The following is a 22,086-nucleotide window of genomic DNA, read 5'->3' on the forward strand; positions in this document are numbered from 1 at the left end:
ATTACAAAAAATAAGAGGAAGGAAAGTTTCCAGATTCATTTATGAGGCCAGCATTACCCTGATACCAAGGCTACATAAAGACACCACTAAAAAGGAGAAAATAACTGGCCAACATTCCTGATGAACATAGACGCAGAAATTCTCAATTAAATACTAGCAAACCAAATTCAACAATACAGTAAAAAGGTTATTCACCACAATCAACTGGGTTGCAAAGGTGGTTTAATATTCACAAATCAACCAACACGACATATCACATTAGCAAGAGAAAGGATTAAAACCCTATGATGATTTCAAGAGATGCAGAAAAAGCATTTGACAAAGTACAATATCGATTAATGATAAAAACCCTCAACAAGGTAGATTTAACGGAAACATAGCCCAACATAATAAAAGCTATATATGAAAAATCCACAACTAACAGCACGCTCAATGGTAAAAACCTGAGAGCTTTTTCCCTAAGATCAGGAACAAGACAAGGATGTCCACTCTCACCACTATTATTCAACACACTGGAAGTCCTAGCCACAGCAGACAACAAAAAGAAATGAACAGCATCCAAACTGATAAGGAAGAAATAAAACTTTCAGTAACTGCAGGTGACATGATACTATATATATAGAAAACCCTAAAGCCTCGCAAAAAAAAACTACTAGCACTGATAATCGAATTCAGTAAAGCTGCAGGACACAAAATCAATATACAGAAATTCACTGTATCTCTATACACTAATAATAAAGCAACCAAAAGAAAAAATCCCATTTACAATTACACCAAAAAGGATAAAATACCTAAGAATAAACTTCACCAAGGAGGTAAAAGACCTGTGAAAACTGACACAATGATTAAAGATATCGAAGAGGACACAAACAAATGGAAAGATATTCTGTGCTCACGGATTGTAAGAACAAATATTGTTAAAAGATCCATACTACCCAAAGCAATCTACAGATTTAATACAATCCCTATCAAAATATCAACAGTATTTTTCACAGAACTAGAACAAACAATCCTAAAATTTGTATGGAACCCCAAAGACCCCAAATTTCCAAAGCAATCTTGAAAAAGAAACACAAAACTGAAGGTATCACAATCTCAGATTTTAACATCCACTCCAAAACTTTAATATTCAAAACAGTATGGTACTGGCACAAAAACAGACACATAGATCAATGGAACAGAACAGAGAGGCCAGAAATAAGCTCACAATGATACGGTTGTTTAATCTTCAACAAAGGATGCAAAAATAAACAATGGGAAAAAGTCTCTTCAACAAATAGTGTTGGGAAAATTGGACAGCTATAGGCAAAAGAATAAAACTAGACCACTTTCTTATACAATACACAAAAATAAACTCAAAATGGATTAAAGATACCAATATAAGACTTGAAATCATAAAAATCCTAGAAGAGAGTTTAGGCAGTAAATCTCTCTGACATGAACCGTAGCAACATTTTCCTAGATATGTCTCCTAAGGCAAAGGGATAAAAAAAAGCAAAAATAAAGTACTGTGATTATATCAAACTAAAAATCTGCACAGCAAAGGAAACAATTAAAATTTAAAACCAGCCTATTGAATGGGAGAAGATACTTGCCAATGATGCAATTGACAAAGGGCTAGTATTCAAAATATACAAAGAACATATACAGCTCAACACACACACACAAAAAGCACAAATAATTCAGTTAAAAATCAGCAGAATACATGAAAAGACAGTTCTCCAGAGAAGAGATACAGATGGCTAAAAGACATGAAAAGATGTTCCACGTTGCTAATCATCAGGGAAATGCAAATTAAAAGCATATTGAGATATCTTTCACACATGTCGAAATGGCTAAAATCAAAAACACCAAAAAACAACTGTTGGCAAAGATGTCAAGAAAGGGAACCTTGTGCACTGTTGGTGGGAATGTCAACTAGTACATCCATGGTGGAAAAGAGTATGGAGGTTCCCCAAAAAATTAAAAATAGAATTAATATGATCCAGTAACTCCACCACCACCATTTTTTAATCAAAAAATACAAAATAGTAACTCAAAAAGATGTATGTACCCCTATGTTTACTGCAGCATTATTTATAATAGCCAAATTATGGAAGCAGCCCAGTATCCAATGGACAACTGATAGGTGAATTGATAAAGAAGATGTGAGGAGAATACACACACACACACACACACACACACACACACACACACAGCTAATGCAATATTACTGAGCCATAAAAAAGAATGAAATCTTGCAACACTGGAGCTACAGAGTATAATGCTAAGTGAAATAAGTCAGAGACAAATACCATATGATTTCACTCATATGTGGAACTTAAGAAAAAAACTAATGAGTAAAGAAAAAAAAAAAACAGACAAATCAAAAAGCAGAGTCTAAACTATAGAGCACACTATCACCAGAAGGGAGGTCAGGGGAACGGGTGAAATAAATGAAGGGGATTAAAAATATATTTATCATGATGAGGACTGAGTAATGTAGAGAATTGGTGAATAACTATTTTGTACACTTGAAACTAATACGACACCATATGTTAACTATACTGAAAGACTCTCTGGGGATGAGGACCCAAAATCATATTTTTAACAAGTGCTCCAGGCCAATGTCACACATACAAGATTCACTGGATGGAACCATCAGTAGGATTTCTTCCAAGTCTAAAATCCTGTTCATTCTCATGATGTGAATTTTAGTTAGCTCTATTCTTCTGTGAACAGCACTAAATAAGAAAGGCGATGATATTGCCTAAGAACCTACAATTTGCCTGATGCTGTTTGGGGTCTTACACACCCTGCCTTATTTTCCTGCAAAAAAATCCTTTGAGGTAGGTATTATTCTTACCACAGTATGCAGAGATTCCAAGCTGGAACTTTGTACAAGCTTCCATCTATAGGATGAGTAAGTTCTGAGGATGTAATGCACAGCATGGTGACTACAGTTAACAGCATCAAAGTTGCCAAGAGAGTAGATTTTAAATGTTCTCATAATAGGGGTGCCTGGGTGGCTTAGCTGGCTAAGCACTGGACTCTTGATTTTGGCTCAAGTCATGACCTAAGAGTTGTGGGATCAAGCCCTGAATCGGGCTCCTTGCTCAGTGGGCAGTCTGCTAGAGATTCTTTTCCTCTCCCTCTGCCTCTTTCCACCCCTGGCTCTCTAAGCATCTCTCTCTCTCTCTAAAAACAAATAAATAAATCTTTAAAAATAAATAAATAAAATAAAAATTCTCATCAAAAACATACAGAAAAATTATGACTTTGTGACTTGATAGATGTGATCACTATATTGTGGTAATCCTTTTTCCATATATACATAGATAAAATAACTATATTGTATACCTTAAATTTACACAATGTTATATGTCTACTGTACTTCAATAAAGCTGGGGGGAAAAGTTGCTACTATTGTGCAATACCTTATCTTCATACAAGAAATTACTATTTTAGGAACTGTTTCTTCATCCTGATTGAATCACTGAGTTTTACCTACTATGAACATTAATTACCTGATGTTATGATGATAATATAAAAACAATAAGGGGAGCCTGGGTGGCTCAGTCAGTTAAGCATCTGACTCTTGGTTTCAACTCAGGTTGTAATCTTTCAGAGTGTGAGACCAAGCCCCACTCAGTGGTGAGTGGGCTTGGGATCGTCTCTTCCTCTCCCTCTGCACTTCCCCCCACCAGCACTCTCTTGCACTCTCTTGCTCTCTCTCTCTAAAATAAAAAAACAAATCTTTAAAAAAAAAAAAAAAGGAAAAAACCTCCAAAATTAATAAACTTCATCGTAAGGACTCTTCAACTTATTTTCCTTACCTATTTAAGATTTACTCTTGTATTTTAGAGATTTTGTAAGGCAATTTAAATCCTTTATGTGTAGTAGGGAGTCAATCAGATATAAATAGAACAAACAAAAAACACAAAAATATATATAATTTTGGTAGTCACTGCCAGATTAACCCCCATGGAGACTACCATTTCACTCAGTTTAATAGCAAAGTATTATCATTAAACATTTGAGTTTTTTCCAATCTAAAAGGAAAGAATAAAATCTCAGTATAGTTTTAATTTTCATTCCCTTTATTAGGAATGAGAACATGAATCCTATTAAATGTGTAATGGCCTTCTGAATGTGAATGTGAGTGTTCTCATCCTTCACCCAATTTCCTAACTGGTTCTCCTAACTTGACTCCTAAGAACACTTTATGATGGTGGTGTTTGTTTCTTTATTTTGTTTTGTTTTGTTTACCACAAGAGTTTATTAGAGATTTGTTTGGTTTGGTTGTCAAATTTAAAAGTCTTTTACTTTATGGCTCCTAGATTTTAAATCATAGCTAGAAACGTCTTCTCCACAAATATATATAGGAACTCATTCATGTTTCTTGGGTAATGTAGCTTTACTTTCTACATTATTATGTCAAATATACTTGATATATAAATCCAGATTTATCTTTAAATAGTTGTCTCAGTACCATTTTATTAATCTTTATTGATTTAAGATGATGTCTTTAGCATACACTAAATTCCTGTGTGTACATGGATCTATTTCTGATTCCTTATTTTACTCTTGTTAATCATTTTTATCTATTTATGTGTCAATAACACAGTTTTAATTACTGAAACTTTACAGTATTTTAGCAACTCTGATAGGACCTCATTGTCCTCTTTCAGTTTTCCAACCAGTGATTTCTCATTTTTTTCCATTTGAACTTCAAGTTCGGCTATCTACTTCCACACACTGTTTTTAAACCAAAAACAAAATAATGAGTGTCATTTTTTATTGGGATTGCATTATTCTATAAAGCAACTTAGAATGAACAACTTTAGGACAGTATTATCCAAGAAAATATTTTGACTCTCCTTTTGCTCGATTAAGATTTTATGTGCTTTTGGGGGAAAAAAAGATTTCATGTACTTTTGGTGACTTTTAAAGTTCTGGAAACATAGTTCTTTTAAACATTATATATAAGCACTTTTTCAAATTGCTATTTTAAATAAAGTCTTAGCTTTCTTCATATCGTCTAGTTGAAAGCTTTAAGTATATATTGAGCTTACTGATTTCCATATATTAACTTTTATGCAGCTCCAATTACCTGAAATCCAATGTTCCAAATTGGGTATCATAATTAAGATTCAACTATTAGCACTTGTTCAATGTTTCATAGTGTATAAAACTCACATATTATACTTTGTATTCACCTTTCCAAAGTTATTTGAATTTACTGATGTTCAAATTTATACTTGTATGTAATATATGAAGGCTGAAGTATGTGAATGATCATATAACTTCACCAGGAACCCATGAAATAGAATTACATTATCATTAAAACAAAAACAATGTCCAGGATAAGGATAGTATCATGTGATAAAATCACAGAGAATACATCTGGCTACATCCATGTTTAAAGAAACAACATCTCAATAATTTTTACAGTTCAGCTATAAAATGAGTAAGCTCTGAGGACTAAATGTAAAAAAATAAAAATATATTTTTACAAACAAGGGAAGTTATTTTATTAAAATCATTGAATGTATTCACTTTAATCAGGTTTTATTTTATTTTTTTTAAAGATTTTATGTATTTATTCATGAGAGACACAGAGAGAGAGAGGCAGAGACACAGGCAGAAGGAGAAGCAGGCTCCATGCAGGAAGCCGGATGCGGGACTCGATCCCAGGTCTCCAGAATCAGGCCCTGGATTGAAGGTGGCGTTAAACCGCTGAGCCACAAGGGCTATCCTTAATCAGGTTTTATAGTTAAACAGTTATTTTTCATTAAATATAATAGAGCTGGTACATACATGTTCTGAAAAGCTATACAGTGACCAATATAGTTTCATTTTGGTATTATAGGACAGTATTAGGCACACAAAGTACTTTAATTTCTAACACAAAAGCAAAGCATTCACGTAATTCACCACAGAATTGTTTTTTTTTAAGATTTTATTTATTCATGAGAGACAAAGAGAGAGAGGCAGAGACATGAGGGAGGGAGAAGCAGGCTCCCCACAGGGAGCCTGATGTGAGACTTAATCCCCTCATGCCCTGAGTCATTCAACCACTGAGCCACCAAAGTGTCCCACATTTTTGTGTTTCATTGACAGCCTTTAATCGTAACTTGGAAAAAAAAAAAAAAAAAAAAAAAAATCGTAACTTGGTATTATTTATTTGTGTACTTTTTTGTTCAACATTTAACTCCTTTAAAAAGGGGATCTTATTGTAGGCAACAGAAGGACACAGATGGTTACATTTCCAAGGGCCTAGTACTTGTAGATACTTAGTTATTTGTACAAACACTTTAAGAACATCCTGCAGTGCTTCTTCCTAACCAGATTGAAAAAAGTATCCAAAAAATGGATAAGAAATCTAAACAGAGCCCCATCTCCAGAAAACTGAGAAATGTATTCGTAATTAGAAGGGATACTGTAAAACTTGGCAATCAAATTAACTCAAAAATTAGTCAAGTACCTATTATATACCACCATAGTGGATGCTGAGGATGCAATTAGAAATAAAACAACAGATTATGCCCAATATATCAAAACTATTTAAGAACACAAAATCTCAAATACAAACTCTTCAAGCTCAAAAAATAAATATATGTTTCCTTCAACAGACAATTCTATTGGCAGGAAAAGCTTTCCTAAAGTACTGTGTTTTCAATTGTTCACCAAATGTTATTGAAAATTATTAATTTACTGAAAGGAAGAAAACATGATTCCAAGCTTCTGTTTCCAGATTAGAGATAAAGGAATGAGTTTTTATGCCAGAAAATATAATAACAGTAGCAGAAGCAAAGGTAATGACCATCACTTAGGTTTTTGTGAAAGTTAGTAATGGGAAACCTCTCTAAAATGGAGTCAGGAGATTCTGCAAGGGTAGCTCTCATGCCCCACCACTCTTAACTAACTGTAGACCCAACAGGAAGAAACAGATTCACCTTACACAGACATGTGGATACCACTCTACCACTCCAGCTGAAGAACACTTTTTTCATCTCTCTCAGTTCATACCCACCCTCAGCAGCTCCACCAATGAGAAGCCATGACACTTCAAGTTTACCCTTGGATTTTTAGTTCCTAACAACCTACTCAACTTACTCTTTTTCTCCTTAAAAAAGCATGCCTCTCCTTTGTTTCTCAGACTAGTTTATGGTTTTGCCAAGCTTGTTTGTCCCCAATTGCAATTCTTTTTTATTCCCAGATAAACCCATCTTTGGCTGGTAAAATAACTGGCATGTTTATTTTAAGGTTAACATTAACTTGGACAACCAAGCGAATGACCATGCACTATTAATAAACTAGTCAAAATATAACACTGGAAGTTAACAAAATAGATGCTCTTTGTACACTGTAAAGCAGAAGGACTAAGAGATTTAACTTGCTTTGCCCCTTTCACACAAATAATTTCATCTCTCTAACTAGTCACATTTCTCACAACTGTAAGATGAGAGGTTTGGACTATATCCTCCATAAGGATCTCTAGAACTCTAGTCATATCTCATAATACAATTATGTAGGAAAATAAACATGAAAACAAAATGCTCTCTGGTGCTAGAATGATAATATATAAAGCAAATGTTTTTTCCTTTAAATTTTTTCAAAATCAAGGCTCTAAATATTAAAAACATGATAAAGATGTTTCGTACTGACAAACAAAAGTGCTATAATTCAAATCTATTCATTCTTTCTCAAATTAAAATATTTGACATTAAATTTCAACCAAATCAATAATGATGCTCACCGATACTGATATGTCCTCACTTTTTCTCTTAACACTGGAGTCAAACAAGACATTTCTCCCTCGTCTTTCACAGTCTTGATATACAATCAGTCGAATTTGGCTTGGATCAAACTCTGACAAAGGCCAACTTTAAAGAAAAATAAAGGTCCATTAGTTACTCTAATAAATATTCCACATAAATTGCTAGAAAAAAAAAACTTGTATTATAAAACCCTAAGTTGTAAAATTTCTAAAGACTATATATAGAAGTACTTTTTATTAAATACCATCGTTTAAGACTAAAAACTCATACAGCAATGATATTGTAGATTGAAAAGTAAAAATAAAAGTTGCAGCAAGCGTATACAATATAGTCATCCCATATGACTTTAAAAATGGTTAACCTAACAAAAATATATGACTATATTTAATATAATGAAAATACACATTGCTTCATGGCATGAACCCAGATGGCATAACGTTAATCCATATGTTTAAAGTTTTATTTTTATTCTTTATATGGAAATGTAAAAACAGAGTTTCAGATTAATAGCAGCTAAATTTCATTATAAATAGCAGCTAATTTCATTATAAAATGAAAACAAGTAAAAAAAAAAAAAAGTGATGACCAAAAGCAGTAGACATTCTCATATAAAGCTAGTGTGAGTAAAAACTGGCTCAACTTCCTTAGAGAATAGTATTTTTGTAATATATATAATAAATAGACAAAATCTAATATAACTGATTTTAAGTTTTACCAGCATTTCCATTCCATTCCATTATACAAGAATCTTCATAGAAGTACTGCTATGGAAATAATACAAATGGTCCATTAAGAGTAGAATGGATAAATATATTATGGTATATTCAAACTTACAAATACATATATTCAGACACAACAAATACAATGAATGAACTTCAACTATAGGCAAAACACAGACTGACCCTGAACAAAAGAAATCAGACAATGTCATACTCCCATACACACAATACACACATGAACACAGAGTTACTGTATTTTTCTATTTATACAAAGGTTTAAATCATGTAAAGTTTTAGGCAGAGATGCATATTTAGTTTTTAAAACTCTAAGGAAAACAAAGGAAGTGATGGCTTCAAAAGTCTGGAGAGTGGTTCTCTCTGGGGATAAGGTTAGAGGTGGTAGTGGTATAATCAGGAGGGAATAGGGGATCCCTGGGTGGCGCAGCGGTTTAGCGCCTGCCTTTGGCCCAGGGCGCGATCCTGGAGACCCGGGATCGAATCCCACGTCAGGCTCCCGGTGCATGGAGCCTGCTTCTCTCTCTGCCTGTGTCTCTGCCCCCCCCCCATGACTATCATAAATAAATGAATGAATGAATGAATAAATAAATAAATAAATAAATAAATAAATAAATAAATAAATAAATAAAGGAGGGAATATAGTAGATAGACTGGGGGCACTAATTGTGTTCTATTTTTAGACTGGACCATGCTTAAATCAATATTTACTTTAGAGTACAAAAAAAAGCCACTGCAGTTGTTTTATGTACTTTTATATATGCATTGTCACAATTAAAAAATTAATGAAGTGAGTCAGATAAGTGAAGAGAGAAATAGAGAGAACAATGAACTTACAGCTGGAGATACTAACTTAGTGAGCTGAATAGACTACAACTGATTGGACAGGTGTTAACAAATAGGACAACGGCCATAAAAGAAGCTGTTTGGATTAGTTATGCCAGGATGAATGGTCAACTCCTCACAATCCATCACTTATTTTTTTTTAAGATTTTATTTATTTATTCATGACAGACACACACAGAGAGAGAGAGAGAGAGAGAGAGAGAGAGAGAGGCAGAGACACAGGCAGAGGGAGAAGTAGGCTCCATGTCGGGAGCCTGATGTGGGATTCGATCCCAGGTCTCCATGATCACACCCCCGGCCAAAGGCGGCGCTAAACTGCTGGGCCACCGGGGCTGCCCACAATCCATCACTTACAACTCTTGATTGGGTTCCTTCATCTCCTTAAGAGAATCTTAAACCTAACTTCATCGGTGCATCTCACCCCATAACTGGCAACATAAAACATCTTCATTCCAAATTTTTTTTTTTGGATTTTATTTATTTATTCATGAAAGATACAGAGAGAGAGGCAGAACACAGGCAGAGGGAGAAGCAGGCTCCCTGCAGGGAACCTGATGTAGGACTCGATCCCAGGACCCCCGGATCGCAATCTGAGTCAAAGGCAGATGCTCAACCACTGTGCCACCCAGGTGCCCCCTTCATCCCAAATTCTTGACAGTAAATACCATCCTAGTTTTCTCCCGTCTAATTTTTAGTAAATGTCTGTGTTAGGAATTGATTTACTGAACTGTAGTTTGCCATTATGTGAAGGAAACTATAAAAGAATACACCAACATAGAATGAAAACTAGGAAAGAGGTCTTATAGAAACCAGAAAGACGAGCATTTTAGGGAGAAAGAAATACCATGGCAGTCACTAAGAAGCATCCACTAGTTTCAGAAACAAAGAAATCATTGGTGACCATGGCAAGGACACTTCTAAGGAATAAAAAAATACAACGGGTCAGACTGCAGAGGATTGAAGAGTGAATGGGAACAGAGAAAATAGTGAATTTAAGGTAAGTGTCAAGGAAAGAAAGGAATCATGGAGTGACAGCTATTTTATTAAAAAGGATACATCTATCTTTCTTTCTTTCTTTCTTTCTTTCTTTCTTTCTTTCTTTCTTTCTTTCTTTCTTTCTCTCTCTCTCTCTCTTTCATCTTTCCCTCCCTTCTTTCCTTCCTTCCTTCCCTTTTCCTCCCTTCCTCACTCCTTCCCTCCCTCCCTCCCTTCCTGACCAATTTTACCTCAGTGTATCAGTCTTTGGGAGGGGTCATCTCTTTCAAAGTTGTTTTTTCTTTGTTTAAATGAATGTTAAATATGTTAAAATTGTTGCTTCTACCTCATGTTTTTAAAAATTACTTGCAGTTTTTATTAAATAGTTTTCTACTTTAAAAAAAAAGGATACATCTGAATATATTTACATATTGATGACAAAGATTTTGAAGAAGGGAGATGGTGAAGGACAAAGCAAAGCCTCTGAAGAAGTGGAGTTGGATAGCTATAGAGTACAGGTGAAAGGATAAGTCTCCAAAGAAAAGAGAGGACAATCCCTGCACTAGGATGGAAAGAAATGAGGCAAAGATGGACATGGATACAGAAGGAGGTGTAGATATTAAGGTAAAATACTGAGAAAATTCATTCTAAAAGCCCTTAAAGTAGATTGAGAGAAATGAAGGAAAGGTTGTAAAATGGGGAATAGTAGAGAGTAAAAAAGAACAGTGGTAAGGGGAAAAATACACTGACTAGGAAACATAAGGTTTCTGGGTGATGCTGGAAGTCTAAAGGTTTAAAAGACTATAAACATGTACCTGCCACAAACTACACAGTTAGGTTATTTGCTCTAGCGAACACTCCCACTCTTGAACTTGGAACAGACTGAACCAAGGTAAGGATTTTACTTTTTGCTGTTTTTTTATTCTTTTCATTTTGTATATTTTATTTCTTTTTTTAAAAAGGATTTTATTTATTTATTCATGAGAGATACACAGAGAGAGAGAGAGGCAGAGACCCAGGCAGAGGAAGAAGCAGGCTCCACGCAGGGAGCCTGATGTGGGACTCGATCCCAGGTCTCCAGGATCACACCCTGGGCTGTAGGCTGCGCCAAACCGCTGAGCTACCAGGGCTGCCCGTATATTTTATTTCTTTTAAATATTTATTTAAATTCAACGATCCAACATATAACACCCAGTGCTCATCCCATCAAGTGCCCTCCTTAGTGCCCATCACTCAGTCACTCCAGCCCCCCAACCTTCTCCCCTTCTGCAACCCTTTGTTTCCCAGAGTTAGAAGTCTCATGGTTTGTCTAATTTTTCCCCTCTCAGTTCCCTTCCTTTCCTGTATAGTCCCTTTCACTATTTCTTATATTCCACTTATGAGTGAAACCACATGATTGTCTTTCTCTGATTGACTTATTTCACTCAGCATAATGTCCTCCAGTTCCATCCACATCAAAGCAAATGGTGGGTATTCGTCCTTTCTGATGGCTGAGTAAATATATATATATACCACATCTTCTTTATCCATTCATCTGTCAAAGGACATCGTAGCTCCTTCCACACTTTGGCTACTGTGGACATTGCTGCTGTAAATACTGGCGTGCAGATGTTTTACTACATCTGTGTCTTTGGGGTAAATACCCAGTAGTGCAATTCCTGGGTCATGGGGTAGCTCTATTTTTTACTTCTTAAGGAACCTCCACACTGTTTTCCAGAGTGGCTGTACCATCTTGCATTCCCACCAACAGTGCAAGAGGGTTCCCCTTTCTTCCAAGGTAAGGATTTTGATAGGGAGATGGGACAAAAGCAAATGGGAGTCTTGGAAATAAAGCAAAAAGACTGACAAAAATACAGCTGGAATGACAGCAGTATCTAAGCTATTCAGGTGAGAAAGTGAAGGGGGGAAGGTAGATCAGAAGACAATGGAGGCAGTGAGGTCAAAGTGCTGAAATAACATGAAGAGCTATAGTGGGGAGGCAGGGAGATAAGAAAGATAAAATCATAACCATAAGTAGAATACAAGATTTAAGAGATTAGAAGCAGAATAGTTTCTTTATTCATTTATTCAATACAGATAAATACCTACTATGTGCCAAGCACTGATTAGGACAAGATAAGTAAAAACCTCCTCTGGAAGCAAGAAACACTAGTAGTAAAGGTAAGAAATAAACAGACATGATAATTCCAGAAAAATAGCTGATAAAATAAAGCAAGCAAAATAGGGAATCAATAAACTGTGTGAGATATGGTAGTAAGGGGATGGTGTGTGAGTGAGGTATATTCATTTTGTGCACTGATTGCACAAAATTTTCCAAAAAAGAAAAAAAAAACCTGAAAACATAGGATCTGCTGGATGTGATGCATTTCAACGGACATTGAGCAAGTAGTGGCTGTCATCTCATTCATCCAACACCCTGTGATCGCCAAGACACAAAGAGTAACAGCTAAATCCTTTTGCATCAAAGCAGAAATATTCACAATTCAGCCCTAATCTACCTTTCCAGCTTATGTCACATTACCTATAATATCAACACAGTGATCTTCTCAAAGATGCAAAGATATAGTAGACAATTTCACAATTCTACACCTTTGTACAAGCTAATACTTCTACCAAAATAGCCCCAAACACCATGGCAAAACTCCTATTCATTCTTAAAGATCTAGTTTAAATCTCACCTCCGTGGAAGCCTTTAATTCTGCCAGGAGTTAGTTGCTCACTTCTGAGATTAGACTTACTTTACATTCTAAATCTAATAATATTTTTCACACTGTACTTTATCTGTTTACATGCCAGTTTCTTCCACTATAAAGAAAGTAGGCAAAGCTTACTCATCTTTGAATTCCTAGATCTGAGTACATTAAAGAAGTAAAACTATATAACCCCAAATAAAGGTTAACACTACAGGAACTAGACAAATTGTTTCATGAGTATATAAATTGAATTATCACAGTCCACAATATGAAACAAGTAAACTTTACTTAAAAAACTAAAAATGCATGTCCATCAACTGATGAATAAATTTTAAAAAATGGCAAAAAAAAATATAAAGACAGGGGGCGGGGCAAGATGGCAGAGGAGTAGGGTCCCCAAGTCACCTGTCCCCACCAACTTCCCTAGGTAACTTTCAAACAATCCTGAAAACCTACGAATCTGACCTGAGATTTAAAGAGAGAACAGCTGGAACGCTACGGAGAGAAGAGTTTGCACTTCAAACAAGGTAGGGAGGTGGAAAACAATAAAAAAGAATCAAGTGGAGGAGGAGTCCCGGAGAAACAGGCCCCCAGGACAGGAAAGCCAGTCCGGAGAAGCAGAGGACGTGCACGTGGGGGGAGAGCGCCCCACACCCCGGTGGGCCGAGCTTGGTTAAAGGGCTGGAGTGCGCCCAGCGGGGAGAAGCTGGTCGGTCAGGCAGGGGTTCAGGCAGAGGGGGCTGCGCCCTGCCGCCTTCGGGAGCTGCGGCCCGGGAGCATGATTCCAGCAGTGCAGGCCCCGGAGCCCAGGGCGCCGGGGACACACCCCAGGATCCTGCACTCCCCCCCGGGACAGGGAGGAGGGGAGGGCCCAGGACAGCTAGGACGAGGATGCTCCTGCCACCACCGGCACCCCCAATCTGTGCAGGTAAGTGCCCTCCGCCCCCGGAGCATCCAGGCCAGTGCTGACAGGGAGCTGTGGTAGTTACTGCAGGAGCTGACTCTAGAGCTGGAAGGCTGGTCCCCCACCAGTGCGGTTGTTTCTCCTGGTGTCACCCTGTGCCTGGGACGGAGCAGGGACGCCATGGAACAGGGGCCTCACGGGGAAAACAGCTCCCACTGAGCCATGCACCTGGCAGGGGGCGGGGCAGCTCCCCCAGGTACACACACCTGAGAATCAGCACAGCAAGCCCCTGCCCCAAAGACCAGCTGGAAGGACGGGGAAAAGAGCAAGTTCTTGACCCAGCAGCACTGGAAAGCTCCAAGGGAAGTCAAGGGATTTACAGTATATAGAAAGAATACCCCTGTTTTTTCTTTTTCTTTCCTTTTTCCAGTACAACTTGTCTTTAGCCACTCTGCACTGAGAAAAATGACTAGAAAGACTCACCACAAAGAATCAGAAACAGTACTCTCTCCCACAGAGTTACAGAATTTGGATTACAATTCGATGTCAGAAAGCCAATTCAGAAGCACAATTATAAAGCTACTGGTGGCTCTGGAAAACATAAAGGATTCAAGAGACTTCATGACTACAGAATTTTGATCTAATCAGGCTGAAATTAAAAATCAATTAAATGAGAAGCAATCCAAACCGGAGGTCCTAATGATGAGGGTTAATGAGGAAGAAGAAAGAATGAGTAACATAGAAGACAAGTTGATGGCAAGGAAAGAAGCTGAGGAAAAAAGAGAAAAACAATTAAAAGACCATGAGGAAAGGTTAAGAGAAATAAATGACAGTCTCAGAAGGGAAAATCTACATTTAATTGGGGTTCCAGAGGGTGCCGAGAGGACAGAGGACCAGAAAGCATAGTTGAACAAATCACAGCTGAGAACTTCCCTAATTTGGGGAGGGAAACAGATACTGAGATCCAGGAGATACAGAGGTCCCCCGCTAAAATCAATAAAAACCGTTCAACACCTGGACATTTAATAATGAAACTTGCAAATTCCAAAGAGACACAGAAAATCCTTAAAGCAGCAAGAGACAAGAGATCCCTAACTTATATGGGGAGAAATATTAGATTAACAGCAGACCTCTCCACAGAGACCTGGCAGGCCAGAAAGGGCTGGCAGGATATATTCAGGGTCCTAAATGAGAAGAACATGCAGCCAAGAATATTCTATCTAGCAAGGCTCATTCAGAAGAGAAGGAGAGATAAAGAGCTTCCAAGATAGGAAGAAACTGAAAGAATATGTGACCACCAAACCAGCTTTGCAAGAAATATTAAGGGGGTCTCTATAAAAAAAGAGGAAGTCCAAAAAAATAATCCACAAAAACAGGGACTGAATAGGAATTACGATGACACTAAATTCCTATCTTTCAATAGTTAATTCTGAACGTGAGTGGACTTAATGACCCCATCAAAAGGCGCAGGGTTTCAGACTGGATAAAAAAAGCAAGACCCATCTATTTGCTGTCTACAAGAGACTCATTTTAGACCTAAGGACACCTCCAGCCTGAAAATGAAAGGTTGGAGAACCATTTACCACTCAAATGGTCCTCAAAAGAAAGCAGGGATAGCAATCCTCGTATCAGATAAAGTTTATGCCAAAGACTGTAGTAAGAGAAGAAGAGGGACACTATATCATACTTAAAGGATCTATCCAACAAGAGGACCTAACAATCATGAATATTTATGCCCCTAATGTGGGAACTGTCAAGTATATCAATCAATCAATAACCAAAGTAAAGACATACTTAGATAATAATACACTAATACTGGGAGACTTCAACACGGCACTTTCTGCAAATGACAGATCTTCTAAGCACAACATCACCAAAGAAACAAGACCTTTAAATGATACACTGGACCAAATGGTTTTCACATATATTTACAGAACTTTACATCCGAACGCAACTGAATACACATTCTTCTCAAGTGCACATGGAACTTTCTCCAGAATAGACCACAACCTGGGTCACAAATCAGGTCTCAACTGATACCAAAAGACTGGGATTGTCCCCTGCATATTTCCAGACCATAATGCTTTGGAACTTGGAACTCAGTCACAAGAAGAAATATGGAAGAAACTCAAACACGTGGAGGTTAAAGAGCATCCTGCTAAAAAATGAAAGAGTCAACCAGGAAATTAGAGAAGAATTAAAAAGATTCATGGAAACTAATGAGAATGAAGATACAACCATTCAAAATCTTTGGGATACAGCAAAAGCAGTCCTAAGAAGGAAATACATTGCAATACAAGCATCCCTCAAAAAATTGGAAAAAACTCAAATACACAAGCGAACCTCGCACCTAAAGGAACTGGAGAAAGAACAGCAAATAAAACCTACACCAAACAGAAGAAGAGGGTTAATAAAGATTCGAGCAGAACTCAATGAAATAGAGACCAGAACTGTAGAACAGATCAACAAAACCAGGAGTTGGTTCTTTGAAAGAATAAGATAGATAAACCATTAGCCACCCTTATTAAAAACAAAAGAGAAAAGACTCTAATTAATAAAATCACGAATGAAAAAAGGAGAGATCACAACCAATACCAAGGAAATACAAACGATTTTAAAAACATATTATGAGCACTCTATGCCAATAAATTAGGAAAATTGACAGATTTCTGGAAAACCACAAACTACCAAAACTGGAACAGGAAGAAACAGAAAACCTGAACAGACCAAACACCAGGGAGGAAATTGAAGCAGTCATCAAAAACCTCCCAAGACACAAAAGTCCAGGGCCAGATGGCTTCGCAGGGGAATTCTATTAATCATTTAAAGAAGAAACAATCACCTCAATTCCAGAACCAGACAAAGTCTCCACCAAAAAGGAGAATTATAGGCCAATATCCCTGATGAACAAAGATGCAAAAATTCTAAACAAGATACTAGCCAAGAGGATCCAATAGTATACATTAAGAAGATTATTCACCATGAGCAAGTGGGATTTAGCCCCAGGATACAAGGCTGGTTCAACACCTGTAAAGCAATCAACGTGATAGATCACACCAACAAGAGAAAAAACAAGAACCATATGATCTTCTCAACAGATGCAGAGAAAGCATTTAACAAAATACAGTATCCATTCCTGATCAAAACTATTCAGAGTGTAGGGACAGAAGAAACATTCCACATCATCTTAAAAACCATCTATGAAAAGCCCACAGCAAATATCATTCTCAATGGGGAAGCACTGGGAGCCTTTCCTCTAAGATCAGGAACACGACATGGATATCCACTCTCACCACTGCTATTCAACATTGTATTAGAAGTGCCAGCCTCAGCAATCAGGCAACAAAAAGAAATAAAGGCATTCAAATTGGCAAAGAAGAGGTCAAACTCTCCCTCTTTGCAGATGACATGATACTCTACATAGAAAACCCAAAAGACTCCACCCCAAGATTGCTAGAACTCATACAGCAATTCAGCAGTGTGGCAGGATACAAAATCAATGCACAGAAATCAGTGGCATTTCTACACACTAACAATGAGACTGAAGAAAGAGAAATTAAGGAGTCAATTCCATTTACAGTTGCACCCAAAAGCATAAGATACCTAGCAATAAACCTAAAAGAGGTAAAGGATCTATATCCTAAAAACTACAGAACACTTCTGAAAGAAATTGAGGAAGACACAAAGAGATGGAAAAATATTCCATGCTCATGGATTGGAAGAATATTATGAAAATGTCAATGCTACCCAGGGCAATTTACACATTTAATGCAATCTCTATCAAAATACCATGGACTTTGTTCAGAGAATTGGAACAAATTATTTTACGATTTGTGTGGAATCAGAAAAGACCCTGAATAGCCAGGGGAATATTGAAAAAGAAAACCAGAGCTGGGGGCATCACAATGCCAGATTTCAAGTTGTACTACAAAGCTGTGATCATCAAGACAGTGTGGTACTGGCACAAAAACAGACACACAGATCAATGGAACAGAAGAGAGAACCCAGAAATGGCCCCTCAACTCTATTGTCAACTAATATTCGACAAAGTAGGAAAGACTATCCACTGTAAAAAGGACAGTCTCTTCAATAAATGGTCCTGGGAAAATTGGACAGTCACATGCAGAAGAATGAAACTAGACCATTCTCTTACACCAAACACAAAGATAAACTCAAAATGGATGAAAGACCTAATGTAAGACAAGAATCCATCAAAATCCTAGAGGAGAACACAGGCAACACCCTTTTTGAACTTGGCCACAGGAACTTCTTGCAAAAAACATCTATGAAGGCAAGGGAAACAAAAGCAAAAATGAACTATTGAGACTTAAGATAAAAAGCTCCTGCATAGCAAAAGCAACAGTCAACAAAACTAAAAGACAACCTACAGAATGGGAAAAGATATTTGCAAATGACATATCAGATAAAGGGCTAGTATCCAAGATCTATAAAGAACTTATTAAACTCAACAGCAAAGAATCAAACAATCCAATCATGAAATGGGCAAAAGACGAACAAAAATTTCACAGAGGAAGACATAGACACGGCCAACAAGCACATGAGAAAATGCTCCGCATCCCTTGCCATCAGGGAAATACAAATCAAAACCACAATGAGATACCATCTCACACCAGTAAGAATGGTGAAAATTAACAAGACGGGAAACAACAAATGTTGGAGAGGATGTGGAGAAAGGGGAAGAACCCTCTTGCACTGTTGGTAGGAATGTGAACTTGTACAGCCACTCTGGAAAACTGTGGAGGTTCCTCAAAGAGTTAAAAATAGAACTGCCCTACATCCCAGCAATTGCACTGTTGGAGATTTACCCCAAAGATCAGATGCAGTGAAACGGTAGGACACCTGCACCCCGATGTTTACAGCAGCAATGTCCACAATAGCCAAACTGTGGAAGGAGCCTCGGTGTCCATCAAAAGATGAATGGATAAAGAAGCTGTGGTGTATGTATACAATGGAAATACTCACCATTTGCTTCGATGTGGATGGAACTGGAGGCATCATGCTGAAGTACAAACATTATATGATCTCATTCATTTGGGGAATATAAAAAATAGTGAAAGGGAATAGAGGGGAAAGCAGAGAAAATGAGTGGGAAATATCAGTGAGGGTGACAGAACATGAGAGACACCTAACTCTGGGAAAAGAACAAGGGGTGGTGGAAAAAGGAGGTAGTGGGGGATTGGAGTGACTGCATAACAGGCACCGAAGGGGGCACTTGACGGGATGAGCACTGGGTGTTATGCTATATGTTGGCCAATCGAACTCCAATTAAAAAAAAAAAAATACAAAAAAAAAAGCTGGTTACTTAATTTTTGGGTTTACATTATATACACATATAAATATATATAAAGCCATAAAGCAAATATTATATGGCTATGAAAAGGATAGAAACTACAACACGGATGAACTCTGACAACATAATGCTAAGTGAAAAAAGCCAGATACAAAACAACACATTACCATATGACCCCATTTATATGACCTATCCGGAATAAACAAATCCATTGTGACAGAAAGCAAATTAGTGGCTGCCCAGGAGAGGCTGGGAAATTGGAGAGGGCATTTACAGCAGTAAGTACTGAGTTTCTTTTAAGGGTGATAAAACGTTCTGGAATTAGGCTGTGGTGATGGCTGCAGAATTTTGTGACTCTACTGAAAAACCACTGAGTTGGAAATTTTAAAAAGGTGAATTTTATAGCATGTTTCTCCCAAAGTTATTTAAGCATTTGGGGTTTTTTGTTTTGTCCTTTTTTTTATAAAGATTTTATTTATTTATTCATGAGAGACACAGAGAGAGAGGCAAAGAGACATACACAGAGGGAAAAGCAGGCTCCCCATGGGAAGCCCAATTAGGGACTCGATCCTGGGACCCAGGGATCATGCCCTGAGCTGAAGGCAACCCACTGAGCCACCCAGGTGTCCAGATTTAAACATTTGTAAAGCATTCTCTTTAATTCAAAGTAAGATTGTATGTAAAAATTAAATCCTAAAGTTTCTACAAAAAAGTAGGAGAGTATCTCTATGCAACCTTGTGGTATACAAAGATTTCTTAAATAAGACACAAAAGTTACTAATCATAAAAGAAAAAAATTGGTACACTGAACTATATCACAATTTAAAACCTGTATATAAAAAAAAAGGTCGAGAGCGGACACCCAGGACTCCAAGATGGCTTCGCCCGTACCAGTGAAGGAAAAGAAGCTCATGGAGGTGAAACTAGGAGAGCTGCCAGGCTGGATACTGATGCAGGATTTCACCCCTAAGGGCATTGCTGGAGCATTTCAAAGAGGTTACTACCGGTATTACAACAAGTATATCAATGTGAAGAAAGGGGGCTTTGCTGGGATTTCTATGGTGCTGGCTGCTTATGTGCTTTTCAACTACTGTCATTCTTACAAGGAGCTCAAACATGAACGGCTACGCAAGTACCACTGAAGAGGGCCCAGTGTGGAAGCACATTTGGCATTCCTGACCATGACTTTTGCCTGACATCCTTGAATCCTTCCATTGCTTAATTCACAATTAATATCCAATAAAAGTTGACTGGTAAAAAATAAATAAATAAATAAATAAATAATAAAAGAAAAGGTCTTTAAAAAAAAAAAAAAAAGGCCAGCCAAAAACTGGAAAAAATATCTGAAACATATATAACTGACAAAAGGATTTGTAAACAGCCTGTACAAAGAACTCCTACAAAGCAAAAAAATAATGCAATTTTAAAATGTGATTAAAAGACAGGAGCATTTCACATATGGATATAAGTGAATAATAAATGATCAAAAGCACAAGGAAAAGATGCTATCAGTATCAACCATCAGAGAAATGCAAATTAAAACCCTTCCACAACCACTATAATAACTAAAATTTAAAAGAATACACCAGTTGATGGCAAGAATATGAAGCACTTGGAATTCTCATACATTGATGGTAGGAATGTAAAAGGAATACAATCATTTTGTAAAATTATTTGGCAGCTATGACCCAGCAATTATTCTCATAGATAGCTGACAACAGAAATAAATAAATAAATATTCATAGAAATGTCTTCTCCAGCTTTATTCATCAAAGGAAAAAAATTGGGACAGCTTAAATGTCCATTAATGGGAGAATAGATAAACTATATACACTTCAATACCGAACTACAACTAAAAAATTTCAAGGAATGAACTACTGAAAACACAATAACAAAGATGAACTCGAAAATCTTGAGAAAAAAAATCCAAACACAAAAGCTTACACATCATTAATTTCATGTATATGTAGTTCTAGAACAGGTAAAACTTTCTATGCTGATAGAAATCAAAACAGTGATTAGTCAGAGGTGAGGGGAATGGACTAGGAACATGTATAAAGGAAATTTCTGGAGTAACTGAAATATTCTGGATCTTTATTGGGTTTTAGTTAAATTGGTGTATGTATACATTTTTCAAAATTCATTAAATTGTACACTTCAAATATGCATTTTATGTAAATTGTTCCTCAATTTTTAAAAAGGAGACCATTTAAAAATAACAAAAATAAATTTAAAAATTAAAAAGGAGGGCAGCCCCAGTGGCTCAGCGGTTTAGCGCCGCCTTCAGCCTGGGGTGTGATCCTAGAGACCAGGAATGGAGTCCCACGTCAGGCTCCCTGCATGGAGCCTGCTTCTCCCTCTGCCTGTGTTCTCCGCCTCTCTCTCTCTCTGTGTCTCTCATGAATAAATAAATAAAATCTTTAAAATTAAAAAGGAGAGAACTGTAGGGAAAAAATAACACTGCATGTAAACAAACTATGTATTTAGATTATAGACATCTCATTAAAACATATTAAACATTTACCACACTCAAAGCACAATGCCAGGTGTTGGGAATATTTCTGTCATCACACTCTTTATCTATATATTCTCTGACTTAAAAGCATTCATTCAGCATGAAAAGAAAACAGCACTATGCCATGAGAAGACTGAGTCTAATAGAAAATAAGCAATTTCTCAATGTGATATAGACTATGGCCAAATAACACAATCTAAACAGGAGGTTTACAGAGGGAGGTCTATAAGGATTCACTAAGGAGTAATAATAAATGATACACGATAAATAACAAAAGTTAATACACATTATCTATTGTGTACCAGTTACTGTTCTAAGTGCACTCGCTTATATGTGTTGATTCAT

General features: G+C 36.9%; 2 protein-coding genes across 8 annotated transcripts in view; one reads left to right on the forward strand and one right to left on the reverse strand.

Moving 5' to 3' along the window:
* The window catches only part of FNIP1 (folliculin interacting protein 1), a 155,207-nt gene that overhangs the window by 75,329 nt on the left and 57,792 nt on the right, over positions 1–22,086 (reverse strand). For 5 of the 7 annotated variants that reach the window (XM_038552083.1, XM_038552085.1, XM_038552082.1 and 2 more), the window contains exon 2: positions 7,742–7,868. The exons of 1 other annotated variant lie outside the window; for it this stretch is intronic. In XM_038552083.1, coding sequence (XP_038408011.1) covers positions 7,742–7,868 — 127 coding nt within the window. Of the gene's footprint in view, positions 1–7,741; positions 7,869–8,478; positions 8,511–22,086 lie in introns of those variants that run through there. One more of the 7 variants, XM_038552084.1, reaches the window with a different exon arrangement.
* On the forward strand, positions 20,063–20,481 carry LOC608048 (ATP synthase subunit f, mitochondrial-like). The gene has a single exon (XM_038552090.1). It carries the CDS (start codon positions 20,102–20,104, stop codon positions 20,366–20,368), a length of 267 nt encoding a protein of 88 aa, XP_038408018.1. The 5' UTR covers positions 20,063–20,101; the 3' UTR covers positions 20,369–20,481.

The sequence above is a fragment of the Canis lupus genome, chromosome 11, assembly GCF_011100685.1.
Source record: "Canis lupus familiaris isolate Mischka breed German Shepherd chromosome 11, alternate assembly UU_Cfam_GSD_1.0, whole genome shotgun sequence".
NCBI lineage: Eukaryota > Metazoa > Chordata > Mammalia > Carnivora > Canidae > Canis > Canis lupus.

Excerpts from the sequence above, each read along its gene's own strand:
- LOC608048 (XM_038552090.1), top strand. The coding sequence starts at position 20,102 with ATGGCTTCGCCCGTACCAGTGAAGGAAAAGAAGCTCATGGAGGTGAAA.